Genomic DNA, 16120 nt, shown 5'->3' with positions numbered 1-16120 from the left:
TAATTTTAACTCCAATAAAAAAAAATTGACCTCATACATAGAGAAAAGGGTTGCTTTATCATTTCATAAGAAAAAAATTATAGTAAATATATTAATTCAGGAAAACTTGGCTTATTAGGCAAATCGGGCCTTGAATAGTAGGCTGAGAAGTGAGTTCTGGCTACTAGGTACGACATATATATATATATATATATATATATATATATATATATATATATATATACACACACACGATTCTCTCACGATTTTGTCAAACAAAATTTTTTTGGAATCTCGTTCTGTATACAATAGGTTCACCGTTGTCCCATACTGGCATAGGAAGTGCCAGCAGGCAGTGCTTTGCATGCATGATTTCATGAAGCTGCTGCCAGGCCCACACCCGGGGCCTGGCGATGATACACCAGACCAGACTGGCCCCTCCAGTGGTCTTGGTCACAAGTGCTCCTCCAGGACCACAAATGGTCCCTGTTTTTCCCTACTGTGTGTGAGTCGTGTCACACTTTGGGGAACTCCACGCAAAGAACATTGTCTTCTAAAAGGGTGTTGTGTCAGTTCTAACCATGGTATTATCTCCTACTTAGCCGGTTCGAGGCTCCTGGGAGGCATCATTGAGCTTAATAGTTTCTTTAAACGGTGCAATACAACTGCCTTTCGCAACATGATTACAGTGTGCAGTACAACCTCTCTCGCACTCTGCCTCGCTCGTAACGACTCTGTCACACATGGTAATAGTTATGAGTTTACCGGTTAACATTTTAGTTATTTCACTCACGAATAGCTCCCTCGTCTTCTCTCTTACTAAAGTTCCCAAAGGCAGACTCACCGAGGCGATGAGAGAAGTCATCACCACCCACTGATTCATAGTTAAACCTGCCATTGTACTTGGTAAGATAGTAGAGTACTTTTTTTAATGCCGTGAGGAGTATGTCTCGTGTATATAGGTATACAGGTGGGAAGCTCACGGTATATAGGTGGGAAGCTAACGGTATATAGGTGGGAAGCTCACGGTATATAGGTGGGAAGCTCAAGGTATATAGGTGGGATGCTAACGGTATATAGGTGGGAAGCTCACGGTATATAGGTGGGATGCTAACGGTATATAGGTGGGAAGCTCACGGTATATAGGTGGGATGCTAACGGTATATAGGTGGGAATCTAACGGTATATAGGTGGGAAGCTAACGGTATATAGGAGGGAAGCTCACAGTTGGTGGAAAGCTCACGGTAGGTGGGAAGCTCACGGTTGGTGGGAAGCTCATGGTTGGTGGGATGCTCATGGTTGGTGGGACGCTCACGGTTGGTGGGAAGCTCACGGTAGGTGGGAAGCTCACGGTTGGTGGGAAGCTCACGGTAGGTGGGAAGCTCACGATAGGTGGGAAGCTCACGGTAGGTGGGAAGCTCACGGTAGGTGGGAAGCTCACGGTTGGTGGGAAGCTCACGGTAGGTGGGAAGCTCATGGTTGGTGGGAAGCTCACGGTAGGTGGGAAGCTCACGGTAGGTGGGAAGCTCACGGTTGGTGGGAAGCTCATGGTTGGTGGGAAGCTCATGGTTGGTGGGACGCTCACGGTTGGTGGGAAGCTCACGGTTGGTGGGAAGCTCACGGTTGGTGGGAAGCTCACGGTAGGTGGGAAGCTCATGGTTGGTGGGAAGCTCATTATTGGTGGGAAGCTCACGGTTGGTGGGAAGCTCACGGTAGGTGGGAAGCTCACGGTAGGTGGGAAGCTCATGGTTACTGGGAAGCTCATGGTTGGAGGGAAGCTCACGGTTGGTGGGAAGCTCACGGTTGGTGGGAAGCTCACGGTTAGTGGGAAGCTCACGGTTGGTGGGAAACTCACGGTTGGTGGGAAGCTCATGGTTGGTGGGAAGCTCATGGTTGGTGGGAAGCTCATTATTGGTGGGAAGCTCACGGTTGGTGGGAAGCTCATGGTTGGTGGGAAGCTCACGGTTGGTGGGAAGCTCACGGTTGGTGGGAAGCTCACGGTTGGTGGGAAGCTCACGGTTGGTGGGAAGCTCATGGTTGGTGGGAAGCTCATGGTTGGTGGGAAGCTCACGGTTGGTGGGAAGCTCACGGTTGGTGGGAAGCTCACGGTAGGTGGAAAGCTCACGGTAGAGGGAAGTGCACGGTTAGTGGGAAGCTCTCGGTAGAGGGAAGCGCACAGTTGGTGGGAAGCTCTCTGTAGAGGGAAGCTCACGGTTGGTGGGAAGCTCTCGGTAGAGGGAAGCTCACGGTTGGCGGGAAGCTCACGGTAGAGGGAAGTGCACGGTTGGTAGGAAGCTCATGGTAGAGGGAAGCGCACGGTTGGTGGGAAGCTCATGGTTGGTGGGAAGCTCATGGTTGGTGGGAAGCTCACGGTTGGTGGGAAGCTCATGGTTGGTGGGAAGCTCACGGTTGGTGGGAAGCTCACGGTTGGTGGGAAACTCACGGTTGGTGGGAAGCTCACGGTTGGTGGGAAGCTCACGGTTGGTGGGAAGCTCATAGTTGGTGGGAAGCTCACGGTTGGTGGGAAGCTCACGGTTGGTGGGAAGCTCACGGTTGGTGGGACGCTCACGGTAGAGGGAAGCGCACGGTTGGTGGGAAGCTCACGGTTGGTGGGAAGCTCACGGTAGAGGGAAGGGCACGGTTGGTAGGAAGCTCACGGTAGACGAAAGCGCACGGTTGGTGGGAAGCTCATGGTTGGTGGGAAGCTCATGGTTGGTGGGAAGCTCACGGTTGGTGGGAAGCTCACGGTTGGTGGGAAGCTCACGGTTGGTGGGAAGCTCATGGTAGGGGGTAAGCTCACGGAAGGTGGGAAGCTCATGGTTGGTGGGAAGCTCACGGTAGTGGGAAGCTCACGGTAGGTGGGAAGCTCATGGTAGGTGGGAAGCTCACGGTAGGTGGGAAGCTCATGGTTGGTGGGAAGCTCATGGTTGGTGGGAAGCTCATGGTTGGTGGGAAGCTCATGATTGGTGGGAAGCTCACGGTTGGTGGGAAGCTCACGGTTGGTGGGAAGCTCACGGTTGGTGGGAAGCTCACGGTAGTGGGAAGCTCACGGTAGGTGGGAAGCTCATGGAAGGTGGGAAGCTCACGGTGGTGGGAAGCTCATAGTTGGTGGGAAGCTCATGGTTGGTGGGAAGCTCACGGTTGGTGGGAAGCTCACGGTTGGTGGGAAGCTCACGGTAGGGGGGAAGCTCACGGTAGGTGGGAAGCTCACGGTTGGTGGGAAGCTCACGGTTGGTGGGAAGCTCACGGTACGTGGGAAGCTCATGGTTGGTGGGAAGCTCATGATTGGTGGGAAGCTCACGGTTGGTGGGAAGCTCACGGTTGGTGGGAAGCTCACGGTTGGTGGGAAGCTCACGGTAGTGGGAAGCTCACGGTAGGTGGGAAGCTCATGGAAGGTGGGAAGCTCACGGTGGTGGGAAGCTCATAGTTGGTGGGAAGCTCATGGTTGGTGGGAAGCTCACGGTTGGTGGGAAGCTCACGGTTGGTGGGAAGCTCACGGTAGGGGGGAAGCTCACGGTAGGTGGGAAGCTCACGGTTGGTGGGAAGCTCACGGTTGGTGGGAAGCTCACGGTACGTGGGAAGCTCATGGTTGGTGGGAAGCTCACGGTTGGTGGGAAGCTCATGGTAGGGGGGAAGCTCACGGAAGGTGGGAAGCTCACAGTTGGTGGGAAGCTCACGGTTGGTGGGAAGCTCACGGTTGGTGGGAAGCTCACGGTAGTGGGAAGCTCACGGTAGGTGGGAAGCACATGGTAGGTGGGAAGCTCACGGTAGGTGGGAAGCTCATGGTTGGTGGGAAGCTCATGGTTGGTGGGAAGCTCACGGTTGGTGGGAAGCTCATGGTTGGTGGGAAGCTCACGGTTGGTGGGAAGCTCACGGTTGGTGGGAAGCTCACGGTAGTGGGAAGCTCACGGTAGGTGGGAAGCTCATGTTAGGTGGGAAGCTCACGGTGGTGGGAAGCTCATAGTTGGTGGGAAGCTCATGGTTGGTGGGAAGCTCACGGTTGGTGGGAAGCTCACGGTTGGTGGGAAGCTCACGGTAGGGGGGAAGCTCACGGTAGGTGGGAAGCTCACGGTTGGTGAGAAGCTCGCGGTTGATGGGAAGCTCACGGTTGGTGGGAAGCTCACGGTACGTGGTAAGCTCATGGTTGGTGGGAAGCTCACGGTTGGTGGGAAGCTCACGGTAGGTGGGAAGCTCATGGTTGGTGGGAAGCTCATGGTTGGTGGGAAGCTCACGGTTGGTGGGAAGCTCACAGTTGGTGGGAAGCTCATGGTTGGTGGGAAGCTCATGGTTGGTGGGAAGCTCATGGTTGGTGGGAAGCTCACGGTAGGTGGGAAGCTCACGGTAGGTGGGAAGCTCACGGTAGATGAGAAGCTCATGGTTGGTGGGAAGCTCATGGTTGGTGGGAAGCTCACGGTGGGTGGGAAGCTGACGGTTGGTGGGAAGCTCACGGTAGGGCGGAAGCTCATGGTAGGGGGGAAGCTCACGGTAGGTGGAAAGCTCACGGTAGGTGGGAAGCTCACGGTAGGTAAGAAGCTCATGGTTGGTGGGAAGCTCATGGTTGGTGGGAAGCTCACGGTAGGTGGGAAGCTCATGGTAGGGGGGAAGCTCACGGTAGGTGAGAAGCTCATGGTTGGTGGGAAGCTCATGATTCGTGGAAAGCTCACGGTTGGTGGGAAGCTCATGGTAGGTGGGAAGCTCATGGTTGGTGGGAAGCTCACGGTAGGTGAGAAGCTCATGGTTGGTGGGAAGCTCACGGTAGGTGGGAAGCTCATGGTAGGGGGGAAGCTCACGGTAGGTGAGAAGCTCATGGTAGGGGGGAAGCTCACGGTAGGTGAGAAGCTCATGGTTGGTGGGAAGCTCACGGTAGGTGGGAAGCTCATGGTAGGGGGGAAGCTCACGGTAGGTGAGAAGCTCATGGTTGGTGGGAAGCTCACGGTAGGTGGGAAGCTCATGGTAGGGGGGAAGCTCATGGTAGGTGAGAAGCTCATGGTAGGGGGGAAGCTCACGGTAGGTGAGAAGCTCATGGTTGGTGGGAAGCTCACGGTAGGTGGGAAGCTCATGGTAGGGGGGAAGCTCACGGTAGGAGAGAAGCTCATGGTTGGTGGGAAGCTCACGGTAGGTGGGAAGCTCATGGTAGGGGGGGAAGCTCACGGTAGGTGAGAAGCTCATGGTTGGTGGGAAGCTCATGGTAGGGGGAAGCTCACGGTAGGTGGGAAGCTCATGGTTGGTGGGAAGCTCATGGTAGGGGGGAAGCTCACGGTAGGTGAGAAGCTCATGGTTGGTGGGAAGCTCATGGTAGGTGGGAAGCTCACGGTAGGTGGGAAGCTCATGGTAGGTGGGAAGCTCATGGTAGGGGGGAAGCTCATGGTAGGGGGGAAGGTCATGGTAGGTGGGAAGCTTATGGTAGGGGGGAAGCTCATGGTAGGGGGGAAGCTCATGGTAGGGGGGAAGCTCATAGTTGGTGGGAAGCTCATGGTAGGGGGGAAGCTCATGGTAGGGGGAAGCTCATGGTAGGGGGGAAGCTCATGGTTGGTGGGAAGCTCATGGTAGGTGGGAAGCTCATGGTAGGGGGGAAGCTCATGGTAGGGGGGAAGCTCATGGTAGGGGGGAAGCTCGTGGTAGGGGGGAAGCTCATGGTTGGTGGGAAGCTCATGGTAGGTGGGAAGCTCACGGTAGGGGGGAAGCTCACGGTAGGTGGGAAGCTCACGGTAGGGGGGAAGTGAGTGAGGCGGGTGACTTGTGGTCAGCCACAGCCACAAACCTCACTTCACTCAGCTGTGTGGCTGAGTAGACAACACGTTGGACACGTTATCCTGTGGACCTTGGTTTGATTCCTGGTGCCGGCGAGAACAAAATGGACAGTTTCTTTCACCCTGATGCCCCTGTTACCTAGTAGTAAATTGCTTCCTGAGTGTTATACAGTTTTTACAGAGCTGCTTCTTGTGTGTGTGTGTGTAATTACCTAAGTGTAATTACCTAAGTGTAGTTACAGGATGAGAGCTACGCTCGTGGTGTCCCGTCTTCCCAGCACTCTTTGTCATATAACGCTTTGAAACTACTGACGGTCTTGGCCTCCACCACCTTCTCCCCCTAACTTGTTCCAACCGTCTACCACTCTGTTTGCGAAAGTGAATTTTCTTATATTTCTTCGGCAACTGTGTTTAGCTAGTTTATATCTATGACCTCTTGTTCTTAAAGTTCCAGGTATCAGGAAATCTTCCCTATCGATTTTATCAATTCCTGTTACTATTTTGTATGTAGTGATCATATCACCTCTTTTTCTTCTGTCTTCTAGTTTTGGCATATTTAATGCCTCTAACCTCTCCTCGTAGCTCTTGCCCTTCAGTTCTGGGAGCCACTTAGTAGCATGTCTTTGGACCTTTTTCCAGTTTGTTGATGTGCTTCTTAAGATATGGGCACCACACAACCGCTGCATATTCTAGCTTTGGCCTAACAAAAGTCGTGAACAATTTCTTTAGTATATCGCCATCCATGTATTTAAAAGCAATTCTGAAGTTAGAAAGTGTGGCATAGGCTCCTCGCACAATATTCTTTATGTGGTCCTCAGGTGATAGTTTTCTATCTAGAACCACCCCAAGATCTCTTTCTTTATCAGAATTTTTTGAAGATTTCTCACATATTGTATAGGTTGTGTGGGGTCTGTGTTCTCCTATTCCACATTCCATAACATGGCATTTATTGACATTAAATTCCATTTGCCCAGTAGTGCTCCATATACTTATTTTGTCCAAGTCATCTTGAAGATCATGACAATCATCTAAGTTTCTTATCCTTCCTATTATCTTGGCATCATCAGCAAACATGTTCATATAATTCTGTATACCAACTGGTAGATCATTTATGTAGACAATAAACATCACTGGTGCAAGAACTGAACCCTGTGGTACTCCACTTGTGACATTTCTCTAGCCCGATACATTGCCTCTGATCACAGCCCTCATTTTTCTATCAGTCAGAAAATTTTTCATCCATGTTAGAAGCGTACCAGTCACTCCTCCAATATTTTCCAGTTTCCAGAACAACCTCTTATGTGGAACTCTGTCGAAAGCCTTTTTTAGGTCCAGATAGATGCAGTCAACCAACCATCTCTTTCCTGTAATATCTCTGTTGCTCGATCATAGAAACTGAGTAAATGCGATACACAGGATCTTCCAGATCGAAAACCATACTGTCTGTCTGATATTATATCATTTCTCTCCAGGTGTTCTACCCATTTAGATTTAATTATTTTTCCCAATATTTTGACTATTACACTTGTCAGTGATACCGGTCTATAATTGAGGGGGCCTTCTCTGCTTCCACTTTCCTAGACTGGAACTATGTTAGCCTTTTTCCACACATCAGCTACAACTCCTGTAAACAGGGATGCCTGAAAAATCAGTTGAAGAGGAGTGCTGAGCTCAGGTGCACATTCTCTCAGAACCCATGGTGAAACTCCATCTGGACCAACTGCTTTGTTCTTATTTAGCTCCTTGAGCATTTTTTTCCATTTTGAGTGTGTGTGTGTGTGTATGTGTGTGTGTGTGTGTGTGTGTGTGTGTGTGTGTGTGTGTATGTGTGTGTGTGTGTGTGTGTGTGTGTGTGTGTGTGTGTGTGTGTGTGTGTGTGAATGTGTGTTCGGAAAAGTCTATCTGAGTCTCCCTCAGTCTCCCGTGAGGCAGTGTTCCTCTGTATCCCCGTCCCACTACATCACCTCCCTCTCACTACAGTATCTCCCTCCCACTACATCACCTCCTTCCCCTTATCGACTTAATATTCCCCTCACGCATATGTGCGGTGCGGACACGGACAGTTTCACAGATCAAGGTAATCAAACTTTGTCCATTAAGCAAGAGCCTCGTTCTCTGACCGAGTCCGGTGGTTTGGTCTGTCCTGAAGAGGGAATACACTAGTATTCACTCATTCAATTATTCACCTGACTTGCGACGGTGAGTGAATTCACTAGTAGTCACTCACTTTTGTACGTCAAGAACATCAATGCCAGGACCCAAGAGCTAGTATCACACAGCATCAAGCAAAATGAGCCAAAAAGCCAGAGCCCCAACACTTGCATATTATATCTATATAAATAAAAATGAAAATGTTCGTTGGTGCATAACCCCTAATCTCCGAAAGTTCTTCACCGATTACTTTGAAATTTTGACACAACGTTCCATTCGAATAGGCGCGTCTTTTTATATACCTACTATATTGATACCACCCTTCTGACAGGTAAAAACAAGTTTTTTTGAAAAACAGCGCCATCTGTTGCACATAATAGCAAAATGCGCGCCATTCTAAATATGTCATGAATTCCATTTCAGTGTTTCAGACTGCATTGATAAATTTTATTTGCATATATTTCGATTTATTTTATTTTTATTGAATTATTTTGTGTGACATTGTGTTGGAAATGAGCTGTGTTCTTTAACGTACAGCTCATTTTGTAAGTATAAGTATAGCTGCCATACCAGTGACAGGTAAAATTATGCTTTTCTTGAAAAACAGCGCCATCTGTTGCATGTAAGAGCAACACACATGCTATACTAAATATGTTACAATTCCATTTCCATGTTTCTAATTGCATCGATGAATTGAATTTTCATAGATTATGATTTATTTTAATTTTCATTTAAATATTTTGAGTGAACTGCGTTGGAATTGAGGTGTGTTGTTTACCATACTATTCATTTCGTGAGTATAGTTTATTTTTTTTTCTTATTTGCATTTAAGTTGCTGTGGCTCAGCAACGCACATGCATTGCCGCAATGCGTGGCTGGGTACTGCAAGTATATATATATATATATATATATATATATATATATATATATATATATATATATATATATATATATATATATATATATATATATATATATATATATGTATATATATATATGTATATATATGCGAACAAGCCTGAATGGTCCCCAAGACTATATGCAACTGAAAACTCACACCCCAGAAGTGACTCGAACCCTTACTGCCAGGAGCAACGCAACTGGTATGTACAGGACGCCTTAATCCGCTTGACCATCACGACCGAACATAAGGAAGTGATAGCCGAAGCTATTTGAACCACTTCCCTGCCGGCACTTGGATGGTAATCTTGGGCATGGCATTTTATGAAATCACCTCATTCGTTGGGGCACACGTGAGGAACACAAATGCAAACAAGCCTGAATGGTCCCCAGGACTATATGCAACTGAAGTGGATTAAGGCGTCCTGTACATACCAGTTGCTTTGCTCCTGGCAGTATAGGTTCAAGTCACTTCTGGGGTCTGAGTTTTCAGTTGCATATAATCCTGGGGACCATTCAGGCTTGTTCGCATTTGTGTCCCTCACGTGTGCCCCAATGAATGAAGTGATTTGATAAAATGCTATGCCCAAGATTACCATCCGAGTGCCGGCGAGGAAGTGGTTCAAATAGCTACAGCTATCACTTCCTTATGTCCGGTCGTGATGGTCAAGCGGATTAAGGCTTCCGGCACATACCAGTTTCGTTGCTCTTGGCAGTAAGGGTTCGAGTCACTTCTGGGGTGTGAGTTTTCAGTTATATATATATATATATATATATATATATATATATATATATATATATATATATATATATATATATATATACAAGAGTTCTTACATTCTTGTACAGCCACCAGCACGCATGACGTTTCGGGCAGGTTCTTAATCATAAACTTCCCTGGAATACGACTTGCCAAATCGTTTAAGAACCAGGTACTCATTTAAAGCTGGGTAAACAGTGACGTATAGTTATGGATTGGCACCCAGTGAATCCTCCCCGGCCCAGGATACGAACCCAGGCCAAATCGCTGACGAAGCACGGGGCTAGTGTTTTACCACTGTGCCAAGGGGACTGCACAAACTAACCCTATTAACAAGGGATCGAGTCCCATTGCGACCCTCCAACGAAACCCGACGGAAGACAAGGCCTTAGAATATATCTCCCGTGTCGCCGGACACCCAGTTATGACCTGGGAACTGGTTCGTGACCTAGGAACCGGGTCGTTACCTAGGAACCGGGTCGTGAACTGGGAACCGGGTCGTGGTCCGCCTTTCCGACACCTAAATGACGCAACTCTTTCGGGTCTAACACCTTTTATTTTCCTCTTGCATTGCTTCGTTTGACAATAAACCAACACCAGCGAAATGTTCAATTCAATTTGTGGCGACAGTGGCTAAGACCCAGATAAAGCTCGGTACATACACCAGACTTCCCAACGTCAGTAAAGATGAGAATGTTCCACTGTGGCTCCAAGCTGACCTACCAAGCAACTGCAGTCTTCAAATAAGACTTTAAGGTTGTCTAAAATCTCAAAATATGCCAGATATTTAATGAAAGATTTCTATTTCTGTCTGTAACTCATTTTGAATGTGTGTACTTTTAATTGACTAGACATTATTATTATTATTATTATTTTTATTATTATTATTATTTAAAATCATTAGACATTTAAGAATAATTAAAGTTATTGTATTTTTCACTAACTTCAACGATCAGTTTAAACTTCTTTTATTTGAAGGTGGCTTAAGAATTCTCTTGTACATCTTGAGGCATCTTGATTCATCTTAGATGTACAAGAAAATTATAGGAAATCTTCAAAAGTTTCAAGGATAATCTTTCAGAAATTTAGAGTAAAAACAAATGTTGCCTCAGGAAACTGCTTTTTCCTTCTGCACAATGTGGACCAGAAATGTAATCACCGGCCTCACGTCTAATCGGTCAAGCAATAGTTTAATTTGTAGAAAGATCCGTAAATGCGTTCACTTCCTAGTTTGAGAACAATACATGAGTCTCACGTGAGACTTGGCAAGACTCACAGGCTAGTACAGTCACAGATTATCATACGTCAAGACAAACAGAATAATTGATTAGTAGACTCACAGCCTCAAAATCTCACAGACTCACAGATTAAAAGTCTCATGGACTCACAGATTAAAAGTCTCATAGACTTACAGACTAAAAGTCTCATAGACTCACAGACTAAAAGTCTCATCGACTCACAGACTAAAAGTCTCATAGACTCACAGATTAATAGGCTCAGACTCACAGACTAACATGCTTATAGACACACAGACTAACATACATACCTCCAGATACCAGACTAAGAAACGTACACAAAAAAAACATACAGACTAACAGACTCATAGACATCGAAAATAACAAACTTCCTAACTCAGGTATAAACGTGTTTACAGACTTACTGACTCACATATTAACACGTTTACAGACTTTCTGACTGACATATTACCATATTTACAGACTAACAGTATCACAGCGCAACACACAAAGTATCAAACCCAGAGAGTATGAAAACTCACTTAAAATTTAAAAAAATCCCTGAAAATAGTTTCCGCGGTCTCGTTAACAAAATTAAATCCCGAAGATGTATTCTGTATTCATCAGATTTGTCATATGTTGCTAGGAAATATAATTTATTATTAATATTAGTAAACATCATTCTCATCAGAACAGCATATCTGGGAAGTACCGAAAACTTATTTAAAATTAACATAAAAGCTAGCAATTCTCAGTCCAGATACACAACAACTGATCATAAGGTTAATTCTACTACTAAAGACTACAACCAGTGGAGCTAAGGCAGCCCAAGAGTTATTTAGCATGTCTTAAAGAAACGGCCTTGCATTGTCTAGCCATAGATATTAATCTGTGTTTCTGATGTTACTAGGAAAAAGATGCTATGATTTAACCCCTCCGCTAGAGAAGGATTGATGCTGGGGCAGAGAGTGGATTGATACCTTCGATTGTTTTACAGACTTGGGCTATGATAAATGTTAACGGCAGCGGTAAGTCTGAACACCTCCACCCGTCATGGGGAGGACAGAAAACTTGCTCAAGGTGAAACTGTTGGCAGAATGGCTCCTCATCTGTCCTGAGAGTCGAAGAAATCAGTCTTAGAAGAAGTTCATGCTTAACTGGGAGAACCTGTCATCGAATTCCATCTACCGTGCTATGCTATATCATCCCTGGGTATGTAGGAAGTGGCATCTCCCAGCCCATCCTCCCTAATACTGACATCAACTATTTGGTCAAAAGTACCAATGTGGAATAATGGACCCTCAATGAATGTATGTTTGTATGGCTGAACTAGGTCAAATCTGGAATGTTTCCAGCCGCAACATAAATATGGTCATTGAAGGGCTGGTACTTGAAGCTCAAAAGTGTCAAATACAAGCGGACGCTTGGGACCACAGTCTCCATTACAGCCTGGCATAGGTCAGCTCCAGAGGGCAGCCCATCCTCCTAAAATGATAGAACGTATAGTAACTGTTTGGTCAAAAGTACCAATATGTAGTGTAGGACCACCAGAGGGTCCAAATAAGTAGTAATGGCTCCCCCCCCCCCCAAAAAAAAAGTACCAAAATTACCGATATGTAGTGTTGTACCAATATGTAGTGTAGGACCACCAGAGGGTCCAAATAAGTAGTAATGGCTCCCCCCCCCAAAAAAAAAAAGTACCAAAATTACCGATATGTAGTGTTGTACCACCAGAAAGTACCAATATGGAGTGATGGAACACCAGAAAGTACCAATATGTAGTGACGGTCCACCAGACCCACCAGACCATCTTGTCTATGTAGTGACTGACTATTAAAAAGTACCAATAGGTAGTGATGGACCACCAGAAAGTACCAATATGTAGCGAAGGACACCAGCAAGTACCAATATGTAGTGATGGACCTACTACAATATGTAGTAAGTACCAATATGTACTTTCCCGCTCGAGTCGGTTCCCCAGTGCATGTTGCGTACATCGTCAGGTGTGGCGTGATTGGTCGGCGACGGGTGCTTTTCCAGGTTGACCAATGGCGTCCCGCCCTGGGAGTAACGTAGCATGACGTCAGACGCCCCTGCAGAGGAAGGCGGGAGATTCTATTCAGTCACTACAATGGTCCTGCTGAGCGGATGTCCTCTCAAACGATTACCCGTTCTGGAGAGGTAACCAGAGAGGCCTTTAGAGAGAGGACATTCTATCAGCTACCGTGTGCTAATGAAGATGGAGACTTGTCGATTCCCAAGGAAGTATGAGGTAGAGCTGGAGGGGTGTGATAACAGCACCTACGATTCGGTGACGACAATGCGCCAGAGTAACTTTGTGAAACGGTGCTGGGGGGGTTGTGGTTCAACCCGCGGGCCGTGCTCGACGGTGGAGCTGTGATGAGAATATTTGGTAGCAGTCCTGGTTCGGGGCAGTTCAATAACTGCTTACACACGTGAAGAATTCACGCGTCGAAGCTACGTGTGAAGCGGTGGACCAGTACGTGGACGTGTATAAGTCTGGATAGGCCAGGCGACATCAATTTCAACCTAACATCTAATGAGGAGCACTTCGTGGACTGAGCGGCGCGCCTAGGGAGGAGTATAAGCAACGGTAGGCGCCAAGTGAGGAGTCAGTCATTCACCTACAAGTAAACGTCTCTACGCCGTGGATCGGTGAAGAGCTGCGCTGCACGCCTATGATCTACGAGTTTACGCGCCTGGGTAATGTAGTTAAATTGCCCTCCCATGTTACCCCTTGTGTTAGGAAAAATGTTACATACAAATAAGGTGATAATCGGAAATTTTGTGAGGAGTGACACCGGACATAAAGCAGTATTATTATTAATTATTACGTACCAGTGATTATGTCTTCATGAGTTGATTAAGTAGTGATTTAAAGGCTACATATTTTTGGAGAGGCGATGTAATATATATATGCTGATATGATAATATAAGGTTTGGTTGCGGGATAGCCTCTTAACTTTGAATTTGAAAACAGTGAAATGTTGTCGGATATCATTATAATTTCAAGTGTTACCATCGAACTGATTTACACACAAGCATAGTGTAGCTTGTTGACCAAATCACACTAGAAAGAGGAGAGACGACGACGTTTCGGTCCGTCCTGGACCATAATCGAGTCGATTGTGATAATGGTCCAGGACGGACCAAAACGTCGTCGTCTCTTCACTTTCTAGTGTGTGGTTTAGTCAACATTTTTCAGTCACGTTATTGTGACTCCTCATCTGCATTGTGCAGCTTACTGTGAGTAAACAAATCATATTTTATGACTGTGTTTCCTTTCCTCCTCTTCAATTCTTTTATGTGTTTTGTGAGGTTTACTATGCACTACACTACTGCTGAAGAAGCACCAGACTGGGAGAGGTGACATCTCACTGTGTTGGAAGTATTACTTGAAAGCTGAGAAAGGCGAGTCAAGTTGGCGACCTTGTGAATAACCCTATGGACCGGCAACTCGATCTGGGTAAACCTTTAATTTCCATGTCCACGGACACCCCAGCAAGGCAACTGGGGAGTGGTCGAGTTACCTCACTCATTGCGTCGTGAGAGGCTGGGTTCGATGAGAACTCTGTTCCGCAGTTCGACTGAGGTGCTCCCCAGAGGTGAACAGTGGCACCGAGGGAGTGGTGTAAGGCCCCCATCAGTGAGGAGCTCTAGAGCTGAGGGTGATGCGGCACTCCAAGGCGGGAAACCGTCGAGGGCTCTAGAAGAACATCGACTCTTCTTAAAGCAGATTACTCCGGAGTGTAATTGGTGACTCTGTTGGGACACATAATTTAAGGCCAAGACCCATCACAACATGCAAATTCAGTTAGTGTGGAATTAACATTTCACTTTGTTCGCCTAATTAATCTAATTAGACATATTATCTGGCTGATATTACTTGTGTTTCTTTTCCTAGCATATCTGACTGTCTTTCTTGTGTTAATTAAACTGCTGGTGGCCATTTTGCAAAATGGATCCAAAGGCTGTCAATGGCCTAATCAACAATGCCTCCTTCCTGTATGTGTTGATAAGTCTGCTTCGTACCTACGTTATCATCTTACTGCTTCTCGGATGTATTTTGGCAATGCCGCGCCTCTGTAAATTAATTTGTCTAATTGGGCTTTGACAGCGTTCAAAACGATGCGAACACCTACCGCTGTCACTCGTGGTAGGACATGCTAAAGGTCGGGCAGATAGCAATTTAGATAGATTAGCTTCAGTCATCGGAACTCGTGCGGGTTGTAACACACCCAGCTGGTACTAATCCATTGCTAAGGATCCTCAATGCGAAAGATTCACTAGGCTTCCACAATACGGAAGAGTTGCTAGGCTTCTTCAGTACCATAGATTAACTAGGCTTCTTCAACAAGAGAAGTTTCGAGGCTTCTTCATTGAATACAAAAGATTTACAAGGCTTCCTCAATACGGAGGACGAAAGATTTTTCTAGGTTTCCTCAATATGAAAAAGGTTTCTAGGTTTCCTCAACATGGATGAGGTCAATCATCCTCACATGATTCGAACTTCGCGTAACACGAATCTCTAAAAAGCATATTTTATCACGAAATTATTTGGTTACAAAATATTACTCGTATGTTTTAGCGCAATAAACAAGTTTTTACGATGAAACTTTGGAGCGACACTTCCAAACGACGGGAATTCATTTTGACTTCATAAAAAGTGTACAAGCAAAAAAGCTTATTAGAGTAGGTCAAAGGTGACGCAGTACAGCTTTGTGCAGAAATCACTGTTGATTTCTGTGCTCTAATAAGGACTGGAGTAGGTAGGTCGGAGTGCTCTCAGCGGGACTGGTCTCTGGGGTTGGAGTGCTCTCAGCGGGACTGGTCTCTGCGGTTGGAGTGCTCTCAGCGGGACTGGTCTCTGGGGTTGGAGTGCTCTCAGCGGGACTTTACTCTGGGGTTGGAGTGCTCTCAGCGGGACTGGACTCTGGGGATGGAGTGCACTCAGCGGGACTGGACTCTGGGGTTGGAGTGCATTAGCGAGACTGAACTCTGGGGTTGGAGTGCATTAGCGGGACTGAACTCTGGGGTTGGAGTGCTCTCAGCATGACTGGACTCTGGGGTCGGAGTGCTATGAAAGAGACGGGGGCGATGGGGAAGGAGTGCTCGGAGAAGGAATACCTTCACTCAACCTCGCGCATTCTCCCATTCCCCAAAGTCTTACAAATACCTCTGGACACAGAACAGCTGAAGAGAATTCATCCAAATACCGCTCGCTCGTGGCTGCGTTCCTCTAATCCTGAAATACAACCGACTTGGCAGACCTAAGAGATGGATAAAGAACATTTTGCAAAGAATTCGTAGAATCGCTGGTAAAT

The 16120-nt window shown here is 46.7% G+C and overlaps 1 protein-coding gene across 1 annotated transcript; it reads right to left on the bottom strand.

Moving 5' to 3' along the window:
- Positions 1-577: 577 nt before the first annotated feature.
- On the bottom strand, positions 578-5166 carry LOC138356790 (cell surface glycoprotein 1-like). The gene is made up of 4 exons (XM_069313112.1): positions 3889-5166; positions 3352-3687; positions 1183-2099; positions 578-713 (listed from the first exon to the last, which is right to left on the bottom strand). The coding sequence occupies exons 1-4, from the start codon at positions 5164-5166 to the stop codon at positions 578-580; spliced, it is 2667 nt and encodes an 888-aa protein (XP_069169213.1).
- Positions 5167-16120: the final 10954 nt, after the last annotated feature.

The sequence above is a fragment of the Procambarus clarkii genome, chromosome 74, assembly GCF_040958095.1.
Source record: "Procambarus clarkii isolate CNS0578487 chromosome 74, FALCON_Pclarkii_2.0, whole genome shotgun sequence".
Taxonomy (NCBI): domain Eukaryota; kingdom Metazoa; phylum Arthropoda; class Malacostraca; order Decapoda; family Cambaridae; genus Procambarus; species Procambarus clarkii.
The sequence above is the reverse complement of the archived record's forward strand: the minus strand, read 5'-3'. Positions and strand labels throughout refer to the sequence as shown.